A 27,677-nucleotide genomic window follows, 5' to 3' on the forward strand; every position below is an offset into this window, starting at 1 on the left:
GTTGTGAGAAAATGAACGCTTGCGTGATGAGGACAGAAATTGTCTCCAGCCAGGAGCGACAGCCACACTCGGGGTGTTGGGGGGGGGGGCGACAGCCCCACTCGGGGTGTTGGGGGGGGGGACAGCCACACTCGGGGTGTTGAGGGGGGGCGACAGCCACACTCGGGGTGTTGGGGGGGGGACAGCCACACTCGGGGTGTTGGGGGGGGGGCTAGAGTCACACTCGGGGTGTTGGGGGGGGCAACATCCCCGCTCGGGGTGTTGGGGGGGGGGACAGCCACACTCGGGGTGTTGGGGGGGGGCTAGAGTCACACTCGGGGTGTTGGGGGGGGGGCAACATCCCCACTCGGGGTGTTGGGGGGGGACAGCCACACTCGGGGTGTTGGGGGGGGGACAGCCACTCTCGGGGTGTTGGGGGGGGCTACAGCCACACTCGGGGTGTTGGGGGGGGACAGCCACACTCGGGGTGTTGGGGGGGGCTACAGCCACACTCGGGGTGTTGGGGGGGGCAGCCACACTCGGGGTGTTGGGGGGGGGGGTCAACATCCCCACTCTGGGTGTTGGGGGAGGCGACAGCCACACTCGGGGTGTTGGGGGGGGGGGACAGTCACACTCGGGGTGTTGGGGGGGGCTACAGCCACACTCGGGGTGTTGGGGGGGGGCCAGCCACACTCGGGGTGTTGGGGGGGGGCAACATCCCCACTCTGGGTGTTGGGGGAGGCGACAGCCACACTGGGGGTGTTGGGGGGGGGCAACAGCCACACTGGGGGTGTTGGGGGGGGGGGCTACAGCCACACTCGGGGTGTTGGGAGGGGGGCAACAGTCACACTGGGGGTGTTGGGGGGGGACAGCCACACTCGGGGTGTTGGGGGGGGGCGACAGCCACTCTCGGGGTGTTGGGGGGGGGGGCAACAGCCACACTGGGGGTGTTGGGGGGGGGGGGCTACAGCCACACTGGGGGTGTTGGGGGGGCCCTGCTGTGGGCGATTGGTTCGATCGCGGTTCTGCTCGAGCGGGGTCTGCCACCTGCCCGCGACGTGGGAGGATCCGCACGCGTCTCGCCCAGGGACCGCTGCGTGACGCCAGTCACTGCGCACTGCGGCTCGAGACATATCCTGGGTTGGGTTCTTTGTTACCGAATTGTAACCCAAATAAAAGGCACTTGTTGTTATTCTTATTTAGCGACCCCCTGTGATAGACAACGTTTTACCCCTCCATCAACAACCGTTATTCGCCACGAAGTGGCCGTGACGCCACCACGGCGCTTGTGCCAGGCTAGGTGCACGTTGGGGCCACGTGAAGTGTCGAACGCCCCGGTGGCCATGAAGTGGACTTGACTGAGATGTGCCAACTCCGACAACATATATGTAATCATCAGAGCATGCGTGTCTGCATATTCACCACAAGCCCCGTGTGTGGTTAATGCGAACTTGATTCCTTGCAAACAAAGTTTCTGTTTGGTGTTTGAGCATCTTAACACCTGTTTTATTGCCAGAAAGGGTGACACCTATTCATTGTCCCTACAAGTGAGATGACAAGCGTGTTGCACCATAGCTCTGTTGTGAGCAGCAGAGGGCAGTACACAAGCAATGTACTGTAATTGCTGCACTGTACAACTATGCTCCCATCATGACCAGTTTTATTGTCCTGTGCTATCGTGTTAAATATGTTCCCGTGTATTTACAGGTTTCCGCTGCAGCAGCAAGTATTACCAGCGTTGGAAGGAGAGAACCGAGGGATGAAATACCATGGATTTTATCCAAAATGTTGTGGATCCTTGCAAATATATAATGTATCTGAAATATATTCTTCAATATATTGTTTCTCCATATGCTTGAATGTTTTATATTAATATTATTTTATTATTTCCCTTCTACGTGAATTTACCGAAAGAACCAAGAATATGAATCCCCGCAGTCACAAAAGCTTTAAATCAAGAGGAATAACAAGCTTACTATTAGTGTTGCATTGGCTCTCGTACAAATTTGGACGATGGTAAATTCATTATAAATACGTTTTTTTTGTATTTATGTATCACTCATTATCATTGTCGGTAAAATGTGTACAATTGTTTGTGAGACTTGTACCACTTACAAGTCATGATTGGCCATGATCAATCCAAGTCTGAATGAAGGCCCCCATAGGCCATCGACAATTCAGTATTTCAATCTTGTGAAGGGACAATGCATTTAGTCCGTGCACACGAGCTGATTTCATTGCTTCATCTTCATGGTGGACGACCTCTGGGCCACGTAAGCTCCCCCGAGTCCCAAGAATTCATCAGTCGAGTCCTGCAATGGGATGTTTTGGCGAATTCCATCAACGCGTGTTTGGCATGCGGCAGAAAACTGGAGTGCGCAGAGGAAACCCGCACCTATACGAGGTAGACTTGGGGGGGGGGGGTCACACAAAGCTTCGCACAGATCGATTCAATAATCCATTGCTGTACTACCATCTCCTGGCCACCTCACATACCTGATGGTACGTCAGTACAATACGTTAGTTACATTACGGTGGGACCACAGGATTGAGCTGTTGCCATCAGGCAGATGATTCAGATCAGTCAAAATAAGGACAAACAGATTCAAACAGAGCTTTTATCCTACAGCGATCACCACACTCAATAATGCTAATTAATTATTAAGTAATAGTGTTTACAATTGATTGTGAAATAGAGATGTGCAATGACAAAATGTAACCTTATGTGGGTATGTGGGTATACTTGGGCTGTTTTTATATATAGTATAAATTGATTATCTTTTATTTAATTTTATTTTTATTTTCTTGTTTTATTTAATTTAAATTTATGAATGATGCCCTGACTGGTGAGCATTTTAAATTTCGTTGTACTGGTGACAATGACAATAAACGATCTATCTCTCTATCTAATTGGCTCACAATCACAAATGGAGATACACACCTATAAATGATCGTTTTGAGTTGTGAGGACATTGACTCTTGACGAGACACAATACACATTTCCAAAGATAATGGTGGCTCAGAAATCTATTTGCACATAAACATATCCCCTTGATGTGTTGATGCGTTTTGGGAGGTTATATGTTCAGAACTCTATTTGCAATGAAATCAACCTTTGTCCGAAATTTGCACGGGTTTAACTTAATCAAACAATAGTAGTTTACAGTTGTACTTCTTTATTATAATTTTCTTTGTATATAATACACATACTACACTTCATAATCACGCTACATCGACACTCTTTAGTTGTGTGTGTGTAGAGAATTTTACAATTCAAGTATTCAAATCACTGCAGATTAACGTACTGCATGTATGTTAACGTCACACCGCGCAGCCTTGCAACAGGGACAACTCCTATTACGGCAACAACAAACGACGAATTTACAAACGGGGATTAATTAAGGGGCCATCCGTTTAGTACGCTCGCATGGAGGGGGCAGGGGGGTTAACCCAAATGCGTATGCTTGCGTATGGGGGTCTACTGACAATGTACGCATAGGAAATGGGGGTGGGGAGTGAAGGCTCGATAATTTGTCTACATTGGCCTTCAACTGAGTTAGTCCGGCGGTGGACTATCTATTTGCTTAAACACGTTAATATTATTCATCCTTGATCGTTTATGCGTGGATTAAATATCGTCCGTTCTATAGGATTCGGGGGGGGGGGGGTGTAAAAAGTCCGCGTGCGTACAGGGAGGGGTGAAGTTATGACAGATCTTTGCGTACCTACTCAATGGATGGCCCCTATTCAGAAAACCCCAGATCTGCTTGTTCACTCTCGTCAAATGTCAGGCGTGAAATCTCACAATGCAAAGCAAGAAGAGGAGTTGACGGTGATGTGAAAACAAGGATTAGGTGTACGTGATGCATACAATTCAATCATCATTAGCCATGGTCATTCCACAGCTGGATGCATTTACAATGCAATACATGTATACAATTTGGATTCACATTGCGTATAAATGCGACCACATCTCGTGGCCCTGTACATAAACGGTGGAAATATTAAATCTATACAGAGGCAGTCACTTGCAGGCAGAGGGGGCCACAAGGGAAGGTCTGGAACCTGGATTTGAACAGGGGGCAGGGAGCCAACAACACGGCTGGCTGCATGAAGAGAGTTCCGGACGATGGGGGCAGCAGACAATGTACACACTCCCACGTGTAGGGCTGCCACAGAAAGTAGGACATGTCTGGCAACGTTCACACATCTTCTTGGTTCTTTCGGTAAAGTCACGTAGAATGGAAATAATAAAAATAAAACATAATAAAATATTTATATTATTATATTATTTATTATATTGTATTGTTTTATTATGTTTATTTTTATTATTTCCATTCTATGTGACTTTACCGAAAGAACCAAGAAGATGAATCCCTGCAGTCACGAAAGCTTTAAATCGGAACGTTCACACAGTCCTGGTACCTGACTGAGATGAAACGACAGGCAGCCACGTGCAACAGTTTCGAGCTCCCCTGCGTTTAACTTTAGACCATCAGAAGCGGGAGAATTGTCGGATGTTGCGGCATTAATTGGCGTGGGGCGATAGGTCCAGACATCTTCGATTTAGTGTGTTGAAAGAGTGTAACCAATCGCCGCCCCAACCTTCTCCCCGAGTTATTTAATGAATTGCCAAGATGCTAGACCACGATTGTATTCGAGTATTATTTTTTATCTCGTTTGTATAGTTTCCTCTTTTTTTCTTGCTTCTTAAAAGTTGCGTTTGCCCCATTCGCCTAAATTAGCATCACACTTGCATAGTGTTTACATACAATCAAAATATCCATTCTTACGCACAAGATTCAATGCATGTATCACGAGCCTTAATAACCAATACGAATCGTCGAATACATTTTTCGTTACACCCCTATTGTGTTACTTTTGACAGGACACTGCAGTAGTCATATTAAATTATCTAATAGCGCAGGGGTGAGAAACCTTTTCCATCCTCAGGGCAAAATCGGAACTTTCGAATGCTCTTGGCGGCCCACACATTAACATACACAAACACAAATCAGCCATCGCTGGTCACTCCAAGATTCCATTGCAGTGACTTCACTAAAATTAGAAACGCAGTGTTGTTGCTAGGTGAAAAATATTCATCCCTCATACCCGATTAGTGTGGTTTAAAATTCGTATTGTGATGGATCAATATCTTGTTTGCTGCTACAGAGTCGTAGGCCTCGTGTGGCCACGGGACATATGAAATGAAGTAGCAGGCTAGACATGGCCCACGGGCTTTATGTTCCCAACACCTGCGCTTTACAGTGACAATGTGAAATATGCCTAAATACCTAACGCATCAATAATGCTCACATTGTTGTGAATTAAAAAAAACCCTTAAAATAACCGTTTCGTAAAATACTACAATTACCACAATTTTCAAAAAGAACAGATACCCACACTTCCTGTTTTGGGAGTGCATTGTCGCTGAGCACAGCGCATTGTGAGAAAGGTAAGTGCAATGCATCATGGGGACAAGGTGAGCAGCTCAGCCCATGCTCTCGCAAAGCAGCTTGGGAAATAAATAAACGGCTCTGTCTACCAAAAACAACTGCCACAGCGTCACACACATCGTGTCACAGTACACTTTGGTTCTGAAATCGAAACATTTTTTGTGAGCAACGAAGCAACTAAAAAAAACATTTTCTTTGGGTCTTTCGGTAAAGTCACGTTAACATTTTTTGTTACTACGTGACTTTACCGAAAGATTCAAAGAATATCAATTGCTGCAGTCACGGAAGATTTAGGTCAAGATAAAAATACATTGCTGGGGCTTGTGTTGTTTTCACTATCACCATCAGCCACGGTCAATCCAATGCTGGATGAAGGTCTCCGATGATTTGTCGCCATCCTGCACGGTCCCCTGATGTCGTTTTTTTTTTAATTCAGAATAAAGATGTGCCGCATGCAGTTCCTATGTAAAACAGGTGCCGAGTAATTCAAACTGCTGTTACAAAAAATGATAACTATGTGCGAAAGAAGATTACTGTATTGATTTTTTTTACGTGTGATATTGAGATACATTAAATCCAAGTCTTATTAACAAGACAAGCGCAACTGTCAAGTTTGTAGGAATGTGGTGACCCCAGGTTTTACGACATCATTGCAGTTACAGGACCACTGTTTCTAAGTTTGCCCATGATTTAATTTCGTTATTCTTACAACTTCATTTTTTTACGTGACATATTTTGATCAGAGCATTACACTGCACGCACAGGCTTGTACGGTACATCGTAAGCCGGCAGCAGTGTTAAAGGCTAAATAACAAACACATTTAAAAGATACAAGTGCAGCAATGTAAATGAACAATAAAAACACTAGATTTTTGTTTGTTTACTTCCACTTCTTATTTATTTACATACATTACAGCCGGTGAGACGGATAAACACGCACTACTATTTACAGTGCAGGACCAATAGTCACAAGACGTAAAGCCTCCTCCCCACTTCTGTACAGCGTATCACCTCACTCGCTCGGGGGGGAGTCGCACGCCTCAGCGAGTGGGCGCTTCGCAAGACGTATCACTTCTTTCCACTGGCACATCCAAGGTGCACCGGGGCCCGTGCCGAGCCGAGCCAGAAGCCACGGTAGGCCAGCTGGCAAGTCACGGTGGCTCAGCTGGCGAGCCACGTTTTTCCACCACAGAACCCGAGCCGTGCCACGGACGCCCGCATGCCCGCACGCACGCAACACGTGACGTCGAAACGCGTGCAAGGTGACGTGCCGACGTTGTGACCTCACAGTGCGCCCACGTCACGCGCATTGAACACGGAATTAGCCGTGCCCTTGCGTGGCTAGATTGAGAATGTTTCGCGAGGCCATGGCTCGGTGTGGAAAATTGCCAGTGGAAAACCACCTGTGCTGGCACGGTTTGGATGTGTCAATGGAAAAAGGGGATCGATGTGGGGATCGTAGCAGGGGAAAATCACAGTTTGGTCAAAAGAAATGCGCTGTGGTCATACGAAATGTAGGACGATTGTAGAAAAGTTTCAGAGTGTGCAGAATCACCACAAGGATCACAGACTCGTTACAGGGTTTGCATAATCATCGCAGAAATTGCAGCATGGTTACAGGGAAAACATGGTTTAGGGATTACAGAAATGTTTCAGGGATCACATACTTGTTGCAGGGATCACAGAACAGTTGCAAGGATCATAGGGAATGGCTGTGATAACTGCAGAACGATTGGACGGATCATGGAATAGTTGTAGAAAACACAACTATTGCAGGGATCACACAACGGTGGAAGGGATGACACAGAACGGATACCAGGATCGCGCGATCACAGTCGAACAATCGTAGTCGCGCGATCGCAGCAGCCGGGATCACAGCATGGTCTCTCCCCCGCGGTCGCGCTGGGACAGCGGCGGCTTGTCCGGGTCCGTGTCGCAGTCCGAGTCCACCTGGATGTTGAACTGTGGCACCGAGTGGCCGCTCACCTGCGCCTTGGGACTGGAGGTGGGGGACGGGCACGAGATCTTTAGGTGCAGGGTGATACTACGGGGTGACGGATAGGGATGAGCAGGTGGCATTGGGGGGGCGGGGGGCATTGGGGGGGAGGTCATCGGGGGGGGGGGGGGGGCGGGGGCATTAGAAGGGCATCGAAGACAAGTTGGGCCAATGGGAGTCATGCGAGGCAGATATAATGAAATACAGGCAAGGAAGGGGTGGGAGGGAAGCGAAGGAGGAGGTGAGGAATTGAATGATGGAGGGATATGCATGCGAAATTAAATCGTAATGAAAAAAACATTTAGAGCGAAGTAAGAATTTGGTTGTGGGAGTTAATAAAAAAAAATATAGAGACGTTCACGAAGGGCTCAATATATGGTGAATCAAGGTAATGAGAGAAGCAATGCAGGATGGTATCACAAAGAGCCAATGGAGGAAGCGACGGAATTGAAGGAAGGAACGAATCACAGAAACAAGGAAGGAAACAGTGGAGGAGACACAAGAGCAAAGAAAGTGATTAGTACTGTTGAGATGTGCTCAGAGCAACGTAAGCCTGTCAAACACGGAGAGAGAAAACCGTGACCACAATCACAGAGCAACGTTACATTCTCGACGATGAGGACATGGACAAGGCACCGGCTAGCTGCGGCGGAGCAATTACCGGCGATCCTTGAGATCCGCCTGACTGTTGGGAAGGAGCTCGGCGCGCAGCTGCTCCGCAGACGCGATGGGCCTCAGCTTCTCCTGGGAATGATAAAGCGAGAGACGGACACTCGCGGGTTCGGCCGAAGATGTCCACGTAGGAATCTGAGCGGCTCAAGGGCTGCCACCTCGCCTCTGCTGATCAAACACTGCCCCCCCCCTCACCCCACCACCACCCCCACCGTGCTTCATCGTGACGGTGCTGATGTTCAGAGTGGGGGGGGGGGGGGGTAGCAAGAAGCAGTGCCAATTCTAAGACACAGGAAATGGGATGGGGTGGGGGGCACTTAGGGGGCACCATCGCTTATGGGGGGGGGGGGGGGGACGGCCGGTCCCCGTATCCACAGCCTCAGTTGGCGATGAGAAAGAGCAGACCTCGGAGGGAAAAGTGTTGACTGAGCAAATGCTGTGGGATCTAGCAGAAGGAAGGAGGCGATGGCGAGATGTGGAGGCATCGTCGACATTGGCTGGGATGACCTCTTTAACAGCACGGGGTAATGCATTGGGATGTTGGGCAAATCCCGTGAATGTACGAATGGGAGTTTATATTTACGTGGTAGGTAACGGAAGAACATCACACAAACGGGGGGGGCTAACACTCGACATTTCCCTCTCGTGGCTACCTTGCAGAGCCACTTTTGTAACATCTAGGGCAGGGGTCGGCAACCTATGGCTCCAGAGCCGCATGCGGCTCTTTACGGGCTGCTTCTTGACGATATGTACATATGTACAGTATATACTCAGATGCATTGCGGCTCTTGAAATACTGAATTTTGTACCGAATTGGAAAGAAATGGCTCTTCTTGTTATTTTTGGTTGCCGACCCCTGATCTAGGGCAAGGCCCTGCCGGCCTCACCAACCGGGCCTCGAGCGGCGCTCGGCTGGCGAGCGCTTCGCTCATCACGCTACGGGCGCTCACGTCGTCGCTCTCGCTGTCGGTGCCGCCCTTGGATTTCTTCTTCTTGTTCTTCTTTTTATTCTTCTTCTTCTCGTCCTCCTTCTTCTTCTTGTCCTTCTCCGGCATGATGTCGTCCAGCCAGCTGAGGTCGTGCTGGGAAAAGACGCACTCCATCGTCTTGCGCACCACCAGCAGCGCCAGCACCTGACGAGGCCCACAAAGACAACACAGAATAAATTTCGATTTAAAGCTTTCGTGACTGCAGGGATTCATCTTCTTGGTTCGTTCGGTAAAGTCACATAGAAGGGAAGTAATAAAATATAAAAATAATAAAACATAATAAAATAATAATATAATAATATTATTTTATTACGTTTTATTTTTTAAATAAGGAAAAATAAGAAACATAATAAAATAATAAAAATAATAAAATAATATAATAATATTATTTTATTATGTTTTATTTTTATTCTTTTATTACTTCCCTTCTATGTGACTTTACCGAAAGAACCAAGAAGATGAACACAGAATAAGTAAATAAGGAGGAGACAACAGGCTCGAGTGTTCCCTTCGTATCGAGATGACAACGCGAAAGTGGAGGGGGGGTGGGTCACGCCGGGTGGCCATGTCACCCGGAGTGCCCCCCGAACTCGGAACGTGACCGTCACTCGTCAAGCAAGGTCACCGCTGCGCCAACCCAGCCTCACATTGTCAACTTTGCAACCACCATGGAATCGAGCAGAAGGAAGGAAGTGACGGCCAGCTGCTGGTGGCATCAACAGCATTGCGGGTGTGCCAGTTGACTTCAAACACAACAGTATACGCCGGACAAGCTACCAAACTCAACTATAACACAGTTGCGTTGAATGCTTACGTTGATATACCAATTATAATTTAGTAGTGATGTTAGAATCATGAACTTATTTATGTTCAGGTACAAGGATGTGGAGCTCAGGCTGATGTGTGGTACACCCCCCTATTGCGTCATGAATCTCGGTGACCCCTTGAGCCACTTGGGATTCCTATGTTTGGTAAGAGGTTTTTCCCCTTTTTTCTGGCAACAAAACAGCTGTGTTAAGGTGTTTAACACACCAAACTGAAACCTTTTACAAGGAATCATGTCAGCATTAACCACAATGCTTGTGGTCAAAATGCAAACTAAAAACACACTCTGATAATATATGCATTGTCCTTGAAACGGATTGGTCCACACAAGAGACAGCTTTCTTTTGAGCCTCGTCTCAAACGGTGTGAGACCAGAGGACGCCAAGAGGCGTACAGCACAAAGACGATGCCACTATCAGAGTCATCACATTTTGCTACTGGCAAAGGAGGTCCCATGATGTAGATGCTCACCCCTACGCTTATTATTAAGATGAATTTGCCTCGCACTGCCACTGCCATAACGACCTGTTTATGTGGCAAGTGCCATGACGGGGGGGGGGGGGGGTAGGAAGGGTGGGGGGTAGGAAGGGGGGGTAGGAAGAGGGGGGGGTAGGAAGGGGGGGGTAGGAAGGGGGGGGGTAGGAAGGGGGGGTAGGAAGGGGGGGGGGTAGGAAGGGGGGGGGGTAGAAAGGGGGGGTAGGAAGGGGGGCTAGGAAGGGGAGGGGTAGGAAGGGGGGGTAGGAAGGGGGGGGGGGGTAGGAAGGGGGGGGTAGGAAGGGGGGGGGGTAGGAAGGGGGGGTAGGAAGGGGGGGCTAGGAAGGGGAGGGGTAGGAAGGGGGGGTAGGGAGGGGGGGGGTAGAAAGGGGGGGGTAGGAAGGGGGGGTAGGAAGGGGGGGTAGGAAGGGGGGGGGTAGGAAGGGGGGGGGCATGAAGGGGGGGGGTAGGAAGGGGGGGGGGTAGGAAGGGGGGGCATGAAGGGGGGGGGTAGGAAGGGGGGGGGTAGGAAGGGGGGGGGGCAGGAAGGGGGCGGGTACTCGCCATGACGGGGAAGATGATCGCGGCCACGGTGGACTTGAGCACCCACAGCACGGCGAGGCAGACGATCTGGATGAAGGTGAAGAGGTGGATCCTCCTCAGGGGCACGTGGCGCAGGTAGATGAAGTCCGGCTGGTGCTTGGCTGGCATCATGAAGAGCGCTATGCGGTCCATGAACTGTAATGGACGGGGGGTGGGGGGGCAGTGTTTACTGTGCATGTCAGTAATATGATCGCCACCTCGAAAAGCTACCCGGGATATTTAATGGTAAGAAGGATGCATCACAATACCAGAAAGGGAGAGAGCACTGCAAGTAAATGCGTTGTCTTGAACGATGTATTGTTGTTATTACTACACAGGTAACAAAACTGGGACTTTTAATGTCCCTGAAAGAGAGGACGATCCTGGGAGAACCCAAGTTCAAGTTCATTTCAAGTTCATTTATTAGGTAGAGCCCTGTGAGCCATTCGGCTCTTGAATCGGGTGCAACCGCAACAAACAAAAAACAAAAACATGAACAAGAAAACATCTTAAAGTGACTATGTGACTAAGTGAAAACAGAAAATCCAAGAAAAGGCAGCAAAATATTGCAGAAAAAACACCGTACACCAACGCTGTGTGCAAAAATCCAGGACAGGTAACAACTCTAGCCGGTAAACCTGTGGCAAGATCCCACCTGTGACTTCATTCCACAGAGTCACGTTCGTTAGGTGACGGTAACAACATTAATTCTCAGAGCTGGAAGTTAGCCACATTAATTGCACAACCAAATGGTGATACTGTTTGACAGTTTTTGTTGTGCAATTGTTGGTGATCGGACTGAGACGACAGACTCATTGCACCATGGTGAACCCAGAGCCCAATTTGATCGTGGGCAATTTCGCAGATTCGACCTCAGGATCTCAGCAGTGCCAGGCTCAGCGCTCTGACCTCTGAGCCAAATGGCCATCTCGTAACTCGTTTAATCTTTCACAGTGGCCGTAATACGGCGTTGGCATGTGGAACGGGCTCTCCGACACAGCAGACCGACCTGTACTCCATTGAGAGATGCAACTCCCATGTAGAGGAAGACTCCGTACAGCACTGGCATGGGGATGAACTGCAGCATGGCATTTGGGGATTGGAGTGGGAGGGGGCAGGCAAGGAATACAAAAAAACCCCATTAATTCTCAGGCCACAGCCTGCACGATGTTACAGACTGCAGAAAGGTAACTGCCGTGCAGGAATGGACTGTTAATATTGCCTTTAAAAAAATCCAGATTAATTTTGCAAACTCTCTGGGCAAGCTGCAAAGCAATGCCCACCGCATGAATGATTAAGCATGGCTCATCAATAATTAATAATATATGCACACTTCCTTAAAATATTATATATATATTTTTCACCATTAACACCTCCTACTGTGAGAATCCCTGTGCAATTTCTGAAGCATCCGACGGGGTAGCGGGACATCTATTGGTAACACTGTACAACTACAGCTCGCAGCACAAACGTAACGTTCACGACTAGATTGAAATGCAAGTCATGCGTCAACACGCACAGCCCAGGGTTTCTTAGTCTTGCCGCATCACACGATTCCCACGTTTGTAAGGCCACTTCATCAGGGGAGCTGGCGGCTCAATTTGTAGACCAAGGATCTGGGCATGGCCTGGATTCCCACAGCAGCATTACTGGGCCACGCTGCTGAATAAAAATTGATTCCCTCCCAAAGGAACCAGATATGTATTCTCATCTACTTATTTGTATCCCTGGGTGAGGTTGGCTAAGCGGGTGTCTGACATAACCAGCCGTTGTGAGGCTCTCGGCGTTTTAACACACCGGTCAATAAGAGTGAAATCTTGCCTCGTGGTGCCATGGTAGAGCGCCCTAACCACTGAACACACCCTTATATAAGCGGGAAACATGACCCCTTCAACTGGTCCATCCTCGGAAGCAGTCGTGATACCACGGGGTCAGTGTGGTAGCACGATACGGCATAGATGCTGTATCTCGAGTAATTTTACTTTAGAGCTGTGTTTGTCCAAAACATAAAAAGAGAAATACAACATAAAATGTAAAAAATTATATTGTTCATTTTGGGAAAGTGAAACCTAAACCTGCATTAAACCAAATTACAATTATTTTCTCTTAATCTGGAGGGATAGGGAGATATGGCGGTGGAGGGAGGGAGGGCGTGGGATTTTTTCTATTTACTATTTTCATTTTACCAGGTAAGGCCCACTGAGCTGTATAGCTCTTTTTTAGAAGTGACCCGGTCACAAATGATAGCTCAACGAAGTAGCTTATCACGTGGACATGTATAGCAGTCAAATACTGTGAACGCATGCTGATTCTAAATGTGGAGGGAAAAACCGGAGGACCCAGAGAAAAATCCAGGCGTCAGGGTTTGGATCGAACCTACGACCTCCTGTATACCAGGTGAGGTAGTTAACATCTCGCCACCAGAGACGGGGGGGGGGCAGGGGGAGCCCATCGAGTCATGTAGCCCTTGACGTGTCGAGACAAAAGAGGCCACGCTGGGATATTCTTGAAATGTCCTAGCATGGCTCGATTAATATTTACGCTCATCGTGGAATCGTAGCAAAGTACCTTGAGGATGGGAGCCAGGAACACAGACACTCCCGTGAGCACAAACACCAGGACGCCGGTAATCCTCTGCTCCCTGTGGAATGGAGGACACGAATGTCACATTGTGGTGAGACACCCACACTCGGGCAAAAGCTTTTGCTTAGAATCAGTAGAATTACAGAGGTGGACGGAGTGAGTTGCAGCGCGAGCAGAGAGAGAGAGTGTGCGAGAGAGCGATAGCCACCTAAAATAAAAACATGTTTGCATATGCGGCCATTGCCCGAAACATCACCCGTTATATATATATATTTTTAAAGGCGGTGTTATTTACGAATGCGTTGAGTTTTTTTTTGTTGCTGTTGGAAAAATGGTAGCCTCTGCCCAATTCTTTTGAGTCGCTATTATATATTTTCTGCTGATCTGGCAAATTTTCGTGAAAACTCAGCAGAAACCGCTTATCCTGTCTGGCTGCAGTGGCACACCGCTGTGATCCATCGGTTCGGAGAAGAGCGTCGGTGGATCACAACAAATGTGTGAAACGTCCGATTCCTCTGTGCTGCGAGGTTGCCAGGATGTGGTCGGACAGTAAAAAGATTCTTCCGATTCATAATTGCAGACCTTTTCAGTGTTATCTCCTCGTGTGCGTGGCGATTGTCTCTGTACTCCGGTGGCTTTATCCAACACAACACCCACTGCTGTGTTATCAGTTGTGTTGCCATCGCTTCAGGTCAGATAGGCAGTGAACTCCACCTCCGGGTTTTTCCAGTCAAGGAATCCATGCAGCCTCTCAGAAGAACAGGTCTGGCAACAACCCAACAGGCCACTCATGCCTGAGACATCGCCACTCCTTTCAATGTATTCGAATGCTGGCTGTCCGGAAGCCATATAGCTCGGCCCCCATTGGTGTGGCCCACTGAGCTGGGACTAACCAAGAGATACAATAATGTGCAGATTAATGAGATGATGTTGAAGCCGTAGACAAGAGATAGAGGCTACTGAGATGCAACCCAAGATAAACAAGAGGGAGATGATACCGTACATTATGACAATATGATATCATGTCGTAATACATGATGTTCTTTGACCCGATGGCACGAGCCAATTTTATGATGTGAACTGCAAGAAAATATATCCCAAGGACCATGATCTAATTCATAAATCACTCGCTCACATTACCTGCAATTACAAAACCCGATTTGGGGAGCGGTGGTGTAGCGGTTAGCACGCTGCACTACGAACCCGGCGACCCGAGTTTGATTCCCCTCGGTCGATTATCCCCTAGGTCGACCCAGCCTCTAATGAGTTCCTGGTGCGGTGTGTAAAACATCACCACTGGGGAGACAAAGACGGCCGGGCGTGGTGTTGGCCACCATCCCCTCGTGTGCTTTTCAGGCCTTCATAGGTACTACTCGTTAACAGCACTTGCCCCAGCAGTCTCTCCAGGCTTTACGGGGGGGGGGGGGGGGGGGGTGAGGGGGTGGGGGTCTTTGTCTTTTGATCCGGAGCCGCGACACGTCGCCGTGCGATCCCAAGCTCTCCACCTGACTCCGAGAAACTTGGGCTGCTCTCCCGGGGCCGACGTCTCCGTCTCCATCTTGAGGCTGTCGATGTGGGCGATCGAGAGCACGGTGGCGGCCACGTACCAGGGCAGGCCCAGGAAGGAGCACGTGGCCATCAGCACGGCCACCCAGAACAGGTCCAGGTGGTACCCAGAACCTTTCTGTGAGACCCCCACAACACACAGCCAGGAGAAGTTCGCGGTCACCCAGGGTCAACCACCACCAGCAGCAGTAGCAGCAATACTGCTGTCACCATCAGCACCACCACTGCAAAAGCCGTTACCGCCACGACGTGTAGCAGCAGCAGTAGCAGCAGCAGCAGCAGCAACACCGCCATCAGCATCATCACCACCACTGCCATTGCTGTTACCACCACCACCACCTGCAGCAGCAGTAGCAGCAGCACCATCTCTTGGCAAGCTGCACAGTGTAGTGTGGAACTCACATACAAGGGTAGTTTAACTGAATAGGTAAACCCCTTCCACTAACTTGTGCACTCTGCAAAAACAATCACATGATAAGAAAGAGAGGGGCCACTGCACAGTGACGTCAACCAAAACCCTTGTGAATTTCATTCAATATCAAGAATCCACAGTTATCGCAAAGTCAATGTCTGACTAGCAAGGAGGACTCTTACAGCCTCACACCACCACTATTCTGGGTCTTCATCTCAGTCGCCAACATTCTGGGTGCCACACCACTGCCTGTTATAGTAACCAGCCCTCCCACATTCTGCAAACGAGTCCCACCCATTGTAACAATCTCTCTCTCTCATTACATCTACATTTTCCAGATCCTTTGGTGGCTCAACTACTTTGGTGGAGCGGTGCTGGTGGCACAGCAGCTGGGCGGAAGGGCGGCACCTTGCCCTGGGCTAAAGGGGACGCTTAACTACGGCCATAACTCCTTGCATTCTCCACTAGCACCTGGATTAAAAGACCAACAGCGTTTTTTTACTTGCCTTGAATATTAGAGGCATTGATCAAATTCAAAGAGGACACATGGGGATATATTACAAAATTAAGCCATATGCGGTCAGGAATTGTTTCATCAATCAGCGCGTGCTGTGGCCACAAATGACATTGTGGGTTATGCACACTTAATTATAAGGTGGCCAATGCTTTCTTGGGATATATATTGTAATTGGGGACTGGACTTTCAAACCAAAGGCATTTGGTTCACTCTCCAAACACGGCAGTTGAAAGAAAGAAGGGGAACATTTCTTCAATTATCCTCCCCCCCCGCATCCTCTATCCAACCAAAAGCATAGATGGTTCAAGAATCACGGTCAATTGGCAGGTTACGTATTGTGGCGTAAAGCGTGGGTACTCTCAGCTCTTCCAAGACGTCTGGCTGGTATGGAAGAGTAGGAAAAACACCCCCTAGTGGAGGCCCTTTTGTCAGCAGTGGTGTGAGCAAACCATAGTATTTTTACGCAGCCAGGGAACTGTCTAATCCATTATCACGCACTGTTGCCACAGCCGGCATTCTACACAATACAACCAAAATTGGAAATGTGACCAAGGCTCTCCTAAACCTGCTTGAAGCCAAACAAACCTCAGTGGGTCTCCGTGAACAAAGACATTCCAGAAGAGAAAAACAAAAAGCATCACGCAAAATGTTTTTTTTACCCTTAGCACATCGGGTGATAAATAATACATATATTTTTGTTAATTTTTTTAAACTGTAACCTTGAGCTTGTTCTCCTTGCGGTTGACGATGATGGCGGTGATCTGCTGGTCCATGAAGACGAGGATGGTGATGAGGATTGCGGGCACGGCGGACACGAGGTACACCCACCAGGGGTTCCCTCCGAACGGCGGCACGAACCAGCCACGCTTGGGGCTCGTGGGCTGTGGGTCAAGGGGGGTCAAGGCGGGTCAAGCATTCGGGGTTTTTGCCAAGATGCGGAGCGAGGAGTGGGAAGGGAGTGGAGCAGGTGGGGCGGGGGGTAAAGGGTAGTGGTGGGAAGGATAATTCATTCACTCGTTCATTTATTCATTCATAAAGGGTTATAAATGAGAAGGGGGTGTGGGAAGGCGAAAGATAATATTAGACACGCAGGGTGCACAATCACTGTGATGGCATAATTTCACAGGTAATACTGTGACTTAAAAGTATTTAACTGCGTAGAACTCGGAAAACACATTTGAATATGTTACCCATTCATTCATATAACATAGTAACTTTAAACAAAGAACATTTATATTAAAAATATTTGGAAAAAAATTGACTTGAAAATGTATTATTTTCAGGAACTTCCAAGCAAGCAGAGCACACAGAAGTGATTGAAATGAATAAAAATGGGAAAAGATACAAATATTTGAAAAGGGCACTTTTAAAATATAGATTCCAAAGACCTCTACCCAGGTTTAAAAACGGCACGAGACAGCTCCAGGTGTGGCTAAAGAAACCGCTGCTGCGCCTCCATTGAATGTGATCGTGTATTTATATACGAGAATGGAATTTGGCATTTATGAAAAATATATATGTGGAAATGCGATAGCCACTGAGTCCACACGGCTCATTCATATATAGCAACTCAACAATACAAGGCTCATCTTTTCAAACCTAAAGTTAACTCTGACTATCCAACAGCTATCTCGGGGTACAGATGACAACTCCAACAGCTGCATGGTGCGAGGGATCTTTACCTGCTACTCAGACACCGCCTAGATTCAGGACGTTACCTTGAACTCGGTGGGAACCACGAGTTTGGGAGTCTCGATACCGATCAATATGTCGAGGCCCACGAAGGTGAAGATGGACAAAATGATGGAGAAGTCGCTGATGAGCTTACGGATCTACGCGCAAGAAGCAATTGACGGAGCAGCGCATGCGTGTTTGCAGGAGGGACCGGGCCCAGGAGATCAGGAGAGATGGGACAGACGGGGAGGGACCCAGAGACGTGGTGAAGGGTCAAAGGACAGGGAGATGCAGGCCGTGGAAGAGGGTAGGGGGCAGGTGGCGTGCGAGACACCGGGCACCCGGGAGGAGAGAGAGAACGCAATTGCGGATAGGGGAGAGCAGAGAGAGCATGGTCAGCACATGGTTGTGCATCCGAAGGGAAAGCAGATCAGCGAGAAGAGAGACACATCGTACAGAGTATTAGCTTCCGTGGTCATAATTCTCCTTCCTAAACGAAGACCTCTGAGCTTTTCTTGCGATGGATATGTAATTCACGTTCATCTCCAAGGTCACTAACCACTGAAACATTATTTTTGCGCACTGTGTATATAGTGTTCACAAACAAAGGTCACTATTGTATACGACTAACCAGATGTGATGGGTTATTTGGACACCACATATGCTGGTTGAAAATGACCACGAATAAAATCACACCTGTTTTCATTTAATGATAGCACGTGTCGACTACAAAATAACCGCAAGAGGGAAAACTCAGAGGTCTTTCGTCTTCGACGTTTAATTCTTGTTCCCCCGATTGCAGGAGCAGGAGTGAATCAAAGAGGGAGGGGGGCTTAGATTTCCTCCAGCGATCATCATATCAGCTCAGTTGCGAATCACACGCAGCAACAACAACAACTCAAAGACCGAGAGCAAAATCTCGAAGCCGGAGCCTCATCCCGGATGGCAGACCTTGAACTCGCTGGGCACGATCAGCTTGGGCGTCTCTAAGCCCACGAGCGCATCCAGCCCGCAGAACAGCAGGATGGAGAAAATGATTGAAAAGTCACTGATCAGCTTCCTGACCTGGTGGTGGGGAGGAGGACGCCACGGGAGGGGGTGTGGAGGGGTTTGGGGGATTATTAATCCTTCGAGTCTCAGTGGATGCTGGGCCTCATGAGGTGAGAGGGACATTGGGAAGGCAGGTGTTGGTTGTTAGCTGCTCCTTAAAAAATGCCTCATTAAAAACATGTATATGTTCTTTTTGTTATGATAATTTAGCTTTTATTTTTCACCAATAGTTTTTTTGTCCTAATCGTGATATAATGATAATAATAACTTCAACCTGTAAAGTGCAGCACAGTAGGAGAGTGAACGACTACTGAAACAAGGGGCAATACTTTCCCACCAACCTTCCTACAGAGAAAAAAACAGTTCGTCAAACTGACGACAGTCCTGCTGATATTTGCATTAAAAGCAAAACCAAAGTTAACATGATGTTTTTCTTTTCATACATTCTTTGATGACCAGGCTGAGATCATCATCTCGTAGCGCCTTATAACCCGGTTTATTCGCCTGGAATCAATCCCAGTATCTCAGTGGTGCCAGACCAGGCCGATTCATTTTGTTAACGATGTAGTAAATGTCACAAATCAAGCGGCTGCTGGAGTCATGTGAACCGAATACTTCCAACGTATGTGAATTAAAATCATTGATTCTTTCACGCACAAATCCGTGCATGTATTATGAGTGTAAGAGTCAACATCAGTTGACGAACCAATAAATCATGCTGGTGCTGTACTATTTGCCCCTCATTCTGCTCCACGTGCGTGCATGCAGAAAGACAAACATCCCCCGCGTAGCCTGTTGCAGACTATTGAGACGAGTGCTGCTATCGAGCACTTCCTGAGGTCCGATCGGTGCACAAAAGGGGTGTTGTGGCCAGCAACACGCCCGGCCGCTTTTACCTACCACACCGCAACAGGTACTCACTATAAAGCCAAGTTGACCCCACAAAGATGCCCAGAATAAGATCTGACATCACTCGCAACGAGCGTTAGCCACGACCGGGAATCTTTAGCCCGATCGGCGGGCTCGTAGCGTAGCCCGCCAACCACTGCCAACACCTCGGCTCGGCAAGGCGCACGGGCGCTCACCGTGGTGGGGAAGTAGCGGCCGGTCTTGAACCTCTTGAGCGCCATGGTGGTGTAGTAGGTACCCATGAAGAGCAGCAGAGACACGAGGGCCACGTCCGGCACGAACTTGCACGCCTTGCCGTTCAAGCTGCCGCCGTACTTGTAGCACTCCTTCTTGCTGAGCGCGGACCAGTCGGACCCTGTCGCATTGCCCAGGTCCGGCTTGGGGTGGAGGTGCACGCGCGCGAGAATTGCGGGGAAGACGGAAACCGTCGGGGAGAGAATGTGGATGCGAAATAATGAGCGTGGCGTGTTGCACGTCGCGGAAGCGTGAGCGTGAGAGCGCGCACAGTGAATGGATCAACTCCAAGAGACCCACCTGGGGCAGTGGTCTACACGTGAATGCAGGAAAAAGCTCAACTATCACCAATGACACGGCCTTGTGAACACATTTTTGCGTCACTCGTAATGCTTGTGTTTTTTTGGAGCTGACTCTTCTCCAGAGCTCTCTATGCTATGGACCGTGGCCTAAAACTGTCAATATATATTTAAAACAAATGTGTTATAAGACAATGGTTTTGTTACTTCGATGTGTTTCTAAACGTGCTATGGACATAACGTCACGTGATGCCACGTCCACTCAGATCTCACATGGAGCATCGCATCTCAAATGAGACGAGCTAATTCGGCGATCCCTTCAAATTGACCGCATCTTCCCACAGGCTTTACTCACAGATAAATGTTGGTCGGAATCCAGTTAAACTGATACTTTTTTATTTTAAATTTAATATGACGGTTTTTTTGCGCGGTTATATTTGTGCATAACGGGTAGAGACTACCCATGTACAATACCTGAGAAACCAAGTTAATCACAGATGCATGCAACCCGAATGTGAATCCAGGATCTCAGCTGTGGTGGCTCAATGCTCTGAGCCTCTGAGCCACCCAGGCACCTCGATTGTATAGGACAACGTTAATGACAGCAGTGTTGAGCGTTTCTTTCCCTAATTCCGTAGTGAATGGATACATGTGCAAATGAGCAAGAAAATATTCAGAAATGTTGGATTAAAACAAGCGAAATAAATAAATAAATAGATGTGCACACGGAGAGCCGAGGGGCCCTGTTGTTGGAAACAAAGCGTTACTAATTGTGGTGTTAATTTAGGCCTCTTTCTGAATGTAACAACTGCAAAATTAGATGCATATTCATCATTGTACCATATTTGTTTTACGCACGCATCGCACGAAAAAGTATATCGCTGTTCCTCGCACACAGCATGTTAATGCTTAAGTGCTTTCAAGAAGTACATTTCATCACATGTGTCTGCTGGTTGCTTACTATTAATAATACAGCTATTTGCCGATGATGCAAAGAAAGTACTGCGCGAAGTGAATGTCTTAAAATAACGAACATTGGAACAACGTTCATAATTGTACTATATTTATAACTGTTAAATTATCCCTGCAGTATGAAGGACAGAGTGAACTACGCTGCACCAGCGTTGCGAGCTTATTTACTTATTACTTACAATGCCGCACACAATTAACATGCAAAGGTAGAGGCGCAGCCCTGAAATTGCTTGCTCACGCCACTGCTGACAGAAGGGAGCTCTAGGTTTATATCTGTTGAACTTCATTCGCATCGTACGTATTCAACCGCGCTAATCCGAGGTGCGGGGGAAGGACTACAAACTTAACACAAAAAGCTGTTAACAAAGCAACGAGTTTTCAATCTAGATTTAAAAGTGCATAGCTCCGGTGGCTTCCTCATATCGGAAGGGAAAGCGTTCCTTGATATTTGGTCGACTCTTCCACGCTGGCCACATGTGTTGGAAGAGGAGCAAGTACCCACACTTTAACCAACCACCCAGCCAATCGACTGAGTGTGGTTCACCGAGCCGTCCTGCTGGGTGGGATGCGTTGCTTATTTATGCTTCCTCTTCCCTAGAAGATATGTCACAGTTGGGTAGGCGACTTACACTGGAGCAGCACTGACGCATTATCAACAGAGCTGATAATTTTTAAACACGTGGCAAGCGTCAGGGAGGTAACGCCAGTGCCACGATCAAATGGGCCGAGAGATGAGAGTGCTCGTTTTGGAAAATGTGGCCGTTTATTTAATCGGTGGGCCGTAACGAACGTTTTTACTGCCGTTTCTGCTTTGCCAGTGTTGGCAGCGTTGCGCCTTGCACTTAAAGCGCTGAAGCAAGAGTTGCGCTCACTGCAGCAGCAGCAGCAGCATCAGCAATGCAGGGCTGTGATCTCGCATTTTGCTGCAGTGCAGCATTCTCACACGGGGTGGAAAAAAATTACGCCAAGCCATTGGCTATCAGTGCCCTTTCGATTCAGCACAATTTTCACATCGAAGCCCTAATCTTAACGACCGCAATTTAGTGCCACAATTATCTGAAGCATTAACCCTGCATCTAACCCTTTGCATGCACCCGTAGGTTAACGCCAATGTTGATTCGCAATGCCACGCGTTTATATCTGTCCATTTTTTTGCTGTCTTTGCATGGCTGGGACAGTAAAATGCCCTTTCTGGAGCTGGTTATGATTTTGTAAACTCTACAAATCTTAATCGTTACAAAACTTTACCGAAATAAATCCGCCATAGCCTTCGTGGCCCACATGCCTCACCTGATATCTAACGTCACCTAAATAGGACAATTAAAAGCCATTCTTTTTTTACAAAACTTAAACTATTCAACTATGTTAATTTGACCAGATAAGGCCCCATTGAGCTATGTAGCTCTTTTTCAGAAGCGACCTGGTCACAAATGATAGCTCAACAAAGTGGCTTTAATGGAGAAATGTATATCAGCCAAATACTCGAAACGCATGCTTATAAATGTGGAGGGAAAACCCGGAGGACCGAGAGAGAAAATTCACGCGACCACGGGGAGAGAGAGACAGTGCAAACTCCAAAAGTACACGTGTCAAAGTCGGTATCGAACCCATGAACTCCTGTATACAGGCGAGGTAGTTAACATCTCGCCACCGTGGCCCCCAACAACAGAGCGGATACAACACCCCCCCCAACCCCCCTGCCCTGGGGTGCCAGCGGAACTCGTGACGGTGGAACGCGTGCGAAGCCGAGATCGGCGAAGGAAGTGTGGTGTGGCGTGCGCAACGGGCGTACCAGAGAGAGAACGGTGTCGTTAGGGCCCAGGGTGGTTGCCACTGTTACCGTACCGTTCACAAAATAGTTGACTGCGAAGGAGAGGAAGGGGTGGGGGTACGAGACAAGATGCAACATAACGGCGGCAGGCTTTTCTTAACAATTTAAACACACACACAAATTGTTCGTGGTCTAATGTCTAATGAGCACATCAGAATGTTACATAATAACGTAAGACATGTAACAGCCCTTTTGTCAATCCACTGCTGGATTAGAGCTTCTCCACGCTCTGTGGGTCACGGCAGTCGTTTGACCCTCCTTCACCAAGGTGGTCGCAGCAAGTTGGTGAAGGCGGGGAGTATGGACAGGGATACAAATATGGTAAAACTACGGATTTTGCAGCACTGCCCACTACTGCTCACCACGTAGATCTGCAGCTGCAGGCTACAACAACGTGCTTTATGAACGGTGATCACCAATCCAAGTGCTATCTAGGCCCAACCCTGCTTAGCAGCGATTATAAAATCATAGAATGAATAGCAATTTTATACAGGGGGAAGCATACCACTGCACACACGTGGTATGTTCAAACAAATTGAGTTCTAAATGGAAATACTCTAACTCAGTACATGCAGCTCAGAATGTAAAGCATGCAACATAGAATGCTCTAAGGACCAACATAAGCACTGGATGTCCTAGGTCTCAGGATGCAGGCACAATGATGGCTTCTGCATCTCAAGCACCAAATTAAACTTAATGCACTTTACTCTCAGCTGCAGCAAAGAAGTTTTAAAAATGTTAACTCAAACAGATTGTTCTCCTCTCGGGACGTAATAAAAAAAAGTCTAAAGATTCCTTTTTTCTAAAAATATTTTACAAAAAACTGAATTTCAAATTATTACAGTCTGTCCGAGATGCCTGTTCACATCGCCATGATCGCAGGCAACCCTGGATGGCACCGGGAGAGAGGGTTGCATTGCGTGGCGTGTATGCTTGAGTGACTCTGCATAGGCTGAACGCGGACGAGAGACACAAAGACACGTACTCACTCGTGGTACACAGCAGCGCATGTTCACGCAAGGTGGACGGGGCAAAGAGAAGAGAGAAAGAAAGAAAGAAATCATTGCGTGAGAGTTGAGAGCACGGATGAACTTCGGTGAGAGAACACGAACGCCAATGCGGGTAAGAAAAAAACTCGGTAAGAAAAAAAAACCCTCAAATATTTCAAGAGCCGCAATGCACGTGAATATACGTGACGGTGGTCCTGACTAGATAACGCGTCACGAAGCAGCAGTACTTAAAGAGCCGCGTGCGCCTCCGGATCAACGGGCCGCTGACAGCTTGCCTACGCAAATGTGGCGGCTGCCTGGCACGTATGCACGCCTTGCTCCTGCCGTCACGAAACCATGGCCGGCTTTGCATCTCGACAAGGACGCGAGTTTGAAAACAAATGAAGCTACGCGCAAAATAAATACACTGGCCAGGATGGCGCAAGCGCTCTCGCGTAACACGTTGGCAATAAAGAATTGCAAGTTTAGATTGATGGTACAAGAGTGGAATGAATATTTGATCGTGTCAAATGTATGATTTGGAATGCAATAAATCTGTTGAAGTTTTTCAAAGCACGCTCGAGAAAAATATAGGGAGCAATGTGGCACAAGCTAGGTGGGGATTTTTGCAAGGTACAATAGGTTCGGATATAAAATATAAACAGACAGGTTATCTCTAGGAATGCTTATTTTTGTAATTAAAACTGAAATTTTATAACAGCCCTCATAGGTAAAATGGAATATTTGAGATTTAAGTTTCTCTTCCTGAGTGAGAATGTATCCGTGTCTTGAATTGTTATAGCAAAGGTCAAATGTGGCACATTTGCACATTTATACCAAACCAAAATTATTATTTTTTATAAATAATAAAAAAAACTTATTAATAAAAGATAAGCCCAAAAATTACAAAAAGTGCACAAACCTACACATCCACTCAGGCACATTTATAACATGAGATAATAATTTGTAATACTTTTTTATCTAATGACTTACAAACAATTAAGCAAAAAAATCAGCTGGGCAGATACTGTGGAGTGGAGAACGTCTCCCTGTGCAGAGTGAGCATCACCACCTCCCCACTTCGCCCTCCAGAGTGAGCCCCAACACAACGCCACTGTTCGCCGGTCAATTCTCACTGAACATTTTTATATCTTCCAGGTCTGCCGGTAGACCGGGAGGTGGCATGTGACTCGTAGCCACAGCCGTAGCGAGGCGATTACGACTGTGGATGCGATGCCCCAGCAGATGCGGATATAGTTTCTGAGGTGAAGTTAAACATCAAAGGTGCGGCCCTGCAACGTCTTGTTCAACGCCACTGCCCGTGGAAGAGCTTGCACTCGAGCGATGTCGAGAGAGTCCTCCCAGAGAGTACTTTGGCCTACTCTATCCATGCTGGCCAGATGTCTTGAAAGCGGTGTGAGGTGCTCACACTTTTTACTCCCAACACACGCGACCTGCCGATGGCCTAGCCCTGGCGTCGCCGCCGTTCACACCGCTAGGTGGCCAGGAGCAAGTGTGGAGCGGATCTAAGAAAAAAAATAACAACACATCGTCGTTGCAATCGAATCGGATTGAATCGTATTGAGTCGGCGACCTCCGTATCTCTGCTGAAACGTAAGCCCCTGCACGGTAGCGGGTCATCCCCGGGTCAGCGACGAGTGACGCGGGCAACAGGTGCGTGTGGAACGAACAGCGCCTACCTGGGTCTGGCGCCTGGCAGCTGCAGCTGTAAAGTGTGACGTAGTCGGGCTTGTAGTCCAGGTTGATGGGGTAGTAATTGAAGAGGCCGAGCATCTTCTTGATGGCGTCGTAGATGAAGATGAAGCTGATGAGGGCGGAGAAGCCCTCCTCGGTGAAGCGGGTGAAGTACTGCACCAGGTAGGAGGCATCCGTCGCCACTAGAATGAGGCTCATGAAGGCCGACCACAGGCCGATCCAGAGCCGGAACTCCAGATAGTCAAAGTCGTTCTCCCTGGATGGACAGGGATGAAAGAACAACAAAAAAATCCCCAAATAGGTGCCGATGAAATATTGTGCCCGTTAAAGTGTTTTCTCTTGCACACGTCTCGAGAGGAACGTCGGCTCATTTGTCTGATTTTGAAATGGGACATTTTCACGTTCTGGTCTGAAGATTGCCCTTTAATGAGAGAGAAAAATTACCAATTCACCCGAGTATAAAATAACTCATCACGTAGATAAAAAGTGTGCAGGCTGGAAACAAAAAACTAATAATACAAAAGACAACGTTTTCATGTACAGCCGGCATTGACTGTAGGGGCAATTCAAATCAAGCACCTAATACAGTTGAAAAGGTGCATGAGGGGGTGATATGGCCAAGTCCATATCTAGTCACCTTTGTCTCACCAGTGCTGCTGTTTACGCACAACACACCATCTACTAACCATTCAAGGCTTAGTCGACCTAAGAGAGACACAGAGCCACCCGCTACTGATGCCAGCTGTGGCCGGGACGCGTGCGCGTTCACGTGCATGCAACAACCGCTCACTTGCTGAAGTTAAAGAGGAGTCTCTCAAACACGAGCACGGGTCCCGTGCTGCTCAGGATGATGAGCGGCTGCCCGGCGAACAAACAGAACACAGCGCCAGACAGAGCCGTGCCCAAGAAGCTCTCCAGCACGCCCTGGGGAAATAAGGCACGAGCACAACAAATAAAACCCAACGCAATGTCATTTTTATTTATGTTCGTGCAGAGCATCCCCGGTCACTTCATGTAGAAACACACACACGATCTCATGAAAGCCGTCGCCTGATTAATCCAGCCCCCAAAATATGTTAACTCAAACAAATATGCATTTTAAGTTCAATTTAAAAGATTTTATCATGCTACTAGCATTCCTGATGCGACTTGGAACAGAGTCCCAGAAACAGGGAGCATCCCAACGGAACGCCCCTTGACCCCTCCCGAGTTCGGACGACTTCCTCGGAACCACCAAGAAGAGTTCAGCATTTTGAACTCGGCGGTTGAAATGTTGGAAGCATAATTCATTCTGTACATGACGTTTTCCAAACCGAAAAGCTTGAGCGATATTCAACGGCGCGTAACACAGAATCGTTGGAAATGATCGCTGCTGAGATGCTGGTGAATGCCTGGGGTTTTCAAATCTTCATATCATGTGTGTCGACAATGCCATGAAAGGCACATGGAGTTTTAGAAGGACGAGCCTCATGCAATATTAGGAAGCCACTGGAGCTATGCAATTTTTAATCTCAATTGAAAACTAATTTCCTTAGAACTAATATTGTGTTCAGTTTGTTGTCCTTCCCCTGTACCACCGATTAGCATGGTTGGCTACCCACAGTGCGAGATAAGTTCAGCATACGCACATACAATAACATCTTTATTGTAGCAAGTGTGTGTCCGTGTGTGCTTATTTAGTTTTATTTACCCAACTCAAACTGGCCATTATAATGATTTAATATTAGATTATACCGTTATAGGCAGCTTATATATGTTGAAAGCGTATATGTTCTAATTCTGCACAGCATCATGGGAAACAACCACAATGCATTGCAGGCAAAGCCAAAGTACGTTGACAGCAATGTACTTGTGACATACAGCTCAATCACAATTTTAAATAGATGAATCAACAAGGCAATTTTACATCAGCGTGTCCTTCTTTATATGAACAGTTTCTTTTTAGTTTTAAA

At 47.8% G+C, this 27,677-nt stretch overlaps 1 protein-coding gene across 9 annotated transcripts in view; it reads right to left on the minus strand.

The window, feature by feature from the left end:
- Positions 1-6,300: 6,300 nt before the first annotated feature.
- LOC133350543 (electrogenic sodium bicarbonate cotransporter 1-like) overlaps positions 6,301-27,677 on the minus strand; it is a 52,964-nt gene continuing 31,587 nt past the window's right edge. For 6 of the 9 annotated variants that reach the window (XM_061564969.1, XM_061564970.1, XM_061564971.1 and 3 more), the window contains 13 exons: positions 26,516-26,649; positions 25,710-25,981; positions 22,982-23,052; positions 19,861-20,061; positions 18,677-18,790; positions 16,771-16,932; positions 15,062-15,240; positions 13,542-13,614; positions 11,983-12,051; positions 10,956-11,129; positions 9,054-9,236; positions 8,093-8,175; positions 6,301-7,479 (listed from right to left, as the gene is read on the minus strand). In XM_061564969.1, coding sequence (XP_061420953.1) covers positions 7,308-7,479; positions 8,093-8,175; positions 9,054-9,236; positions 10,956-11,129; positions 11,983-12,051; positions 13,542-13,614; positions 15,062-15,240; positions 16,771-16,932; positions 18,677-18,790; positions 19,861-20,061; positions 22,982-23,052; positions 25,710-25,981; positions 26,516-26,649 — 1,887 coding nt within the window. In that variant the 3' untranslated portion in view covers positions 6,301-7,307. The remainder of the gene's footprint in view (positions 7,480-8,092; positions 8,176-9,053; positions 9,237-10,955; positions 11,130-11,982; positions 12,052-13,541; positions 13,615-15,061; positions 15,241-16,770; positions 16,933-18,676; positions 18,791-19,860; positions 20,062-22,981; positions 23,053-25,709; positions 25,982-26,515; positions 26,650-27,677) is intronic. The other 3 variants (XM_061564966.1, XM_061564968.1, XM_061564973.1) reach the window with 3 other exon arrangements.

Source organism: Lethenteron reissneri, chromosome 34 (genome assembly GCF_015708825.2).
Source record: "Lethenteron reissneri isolate LAM-NWPU_2019-01 chromosome 34, ASM1570882v1, whole genome shotgun sequence".
In the NCBI taxonomy this organism is placed as follows: Eukaryota; Metazoa; Chordata; class Hyperoartia; order Petromyzontiformes; family Petromyzontidae; genus Lethenteron; species Lethenteron reissneri.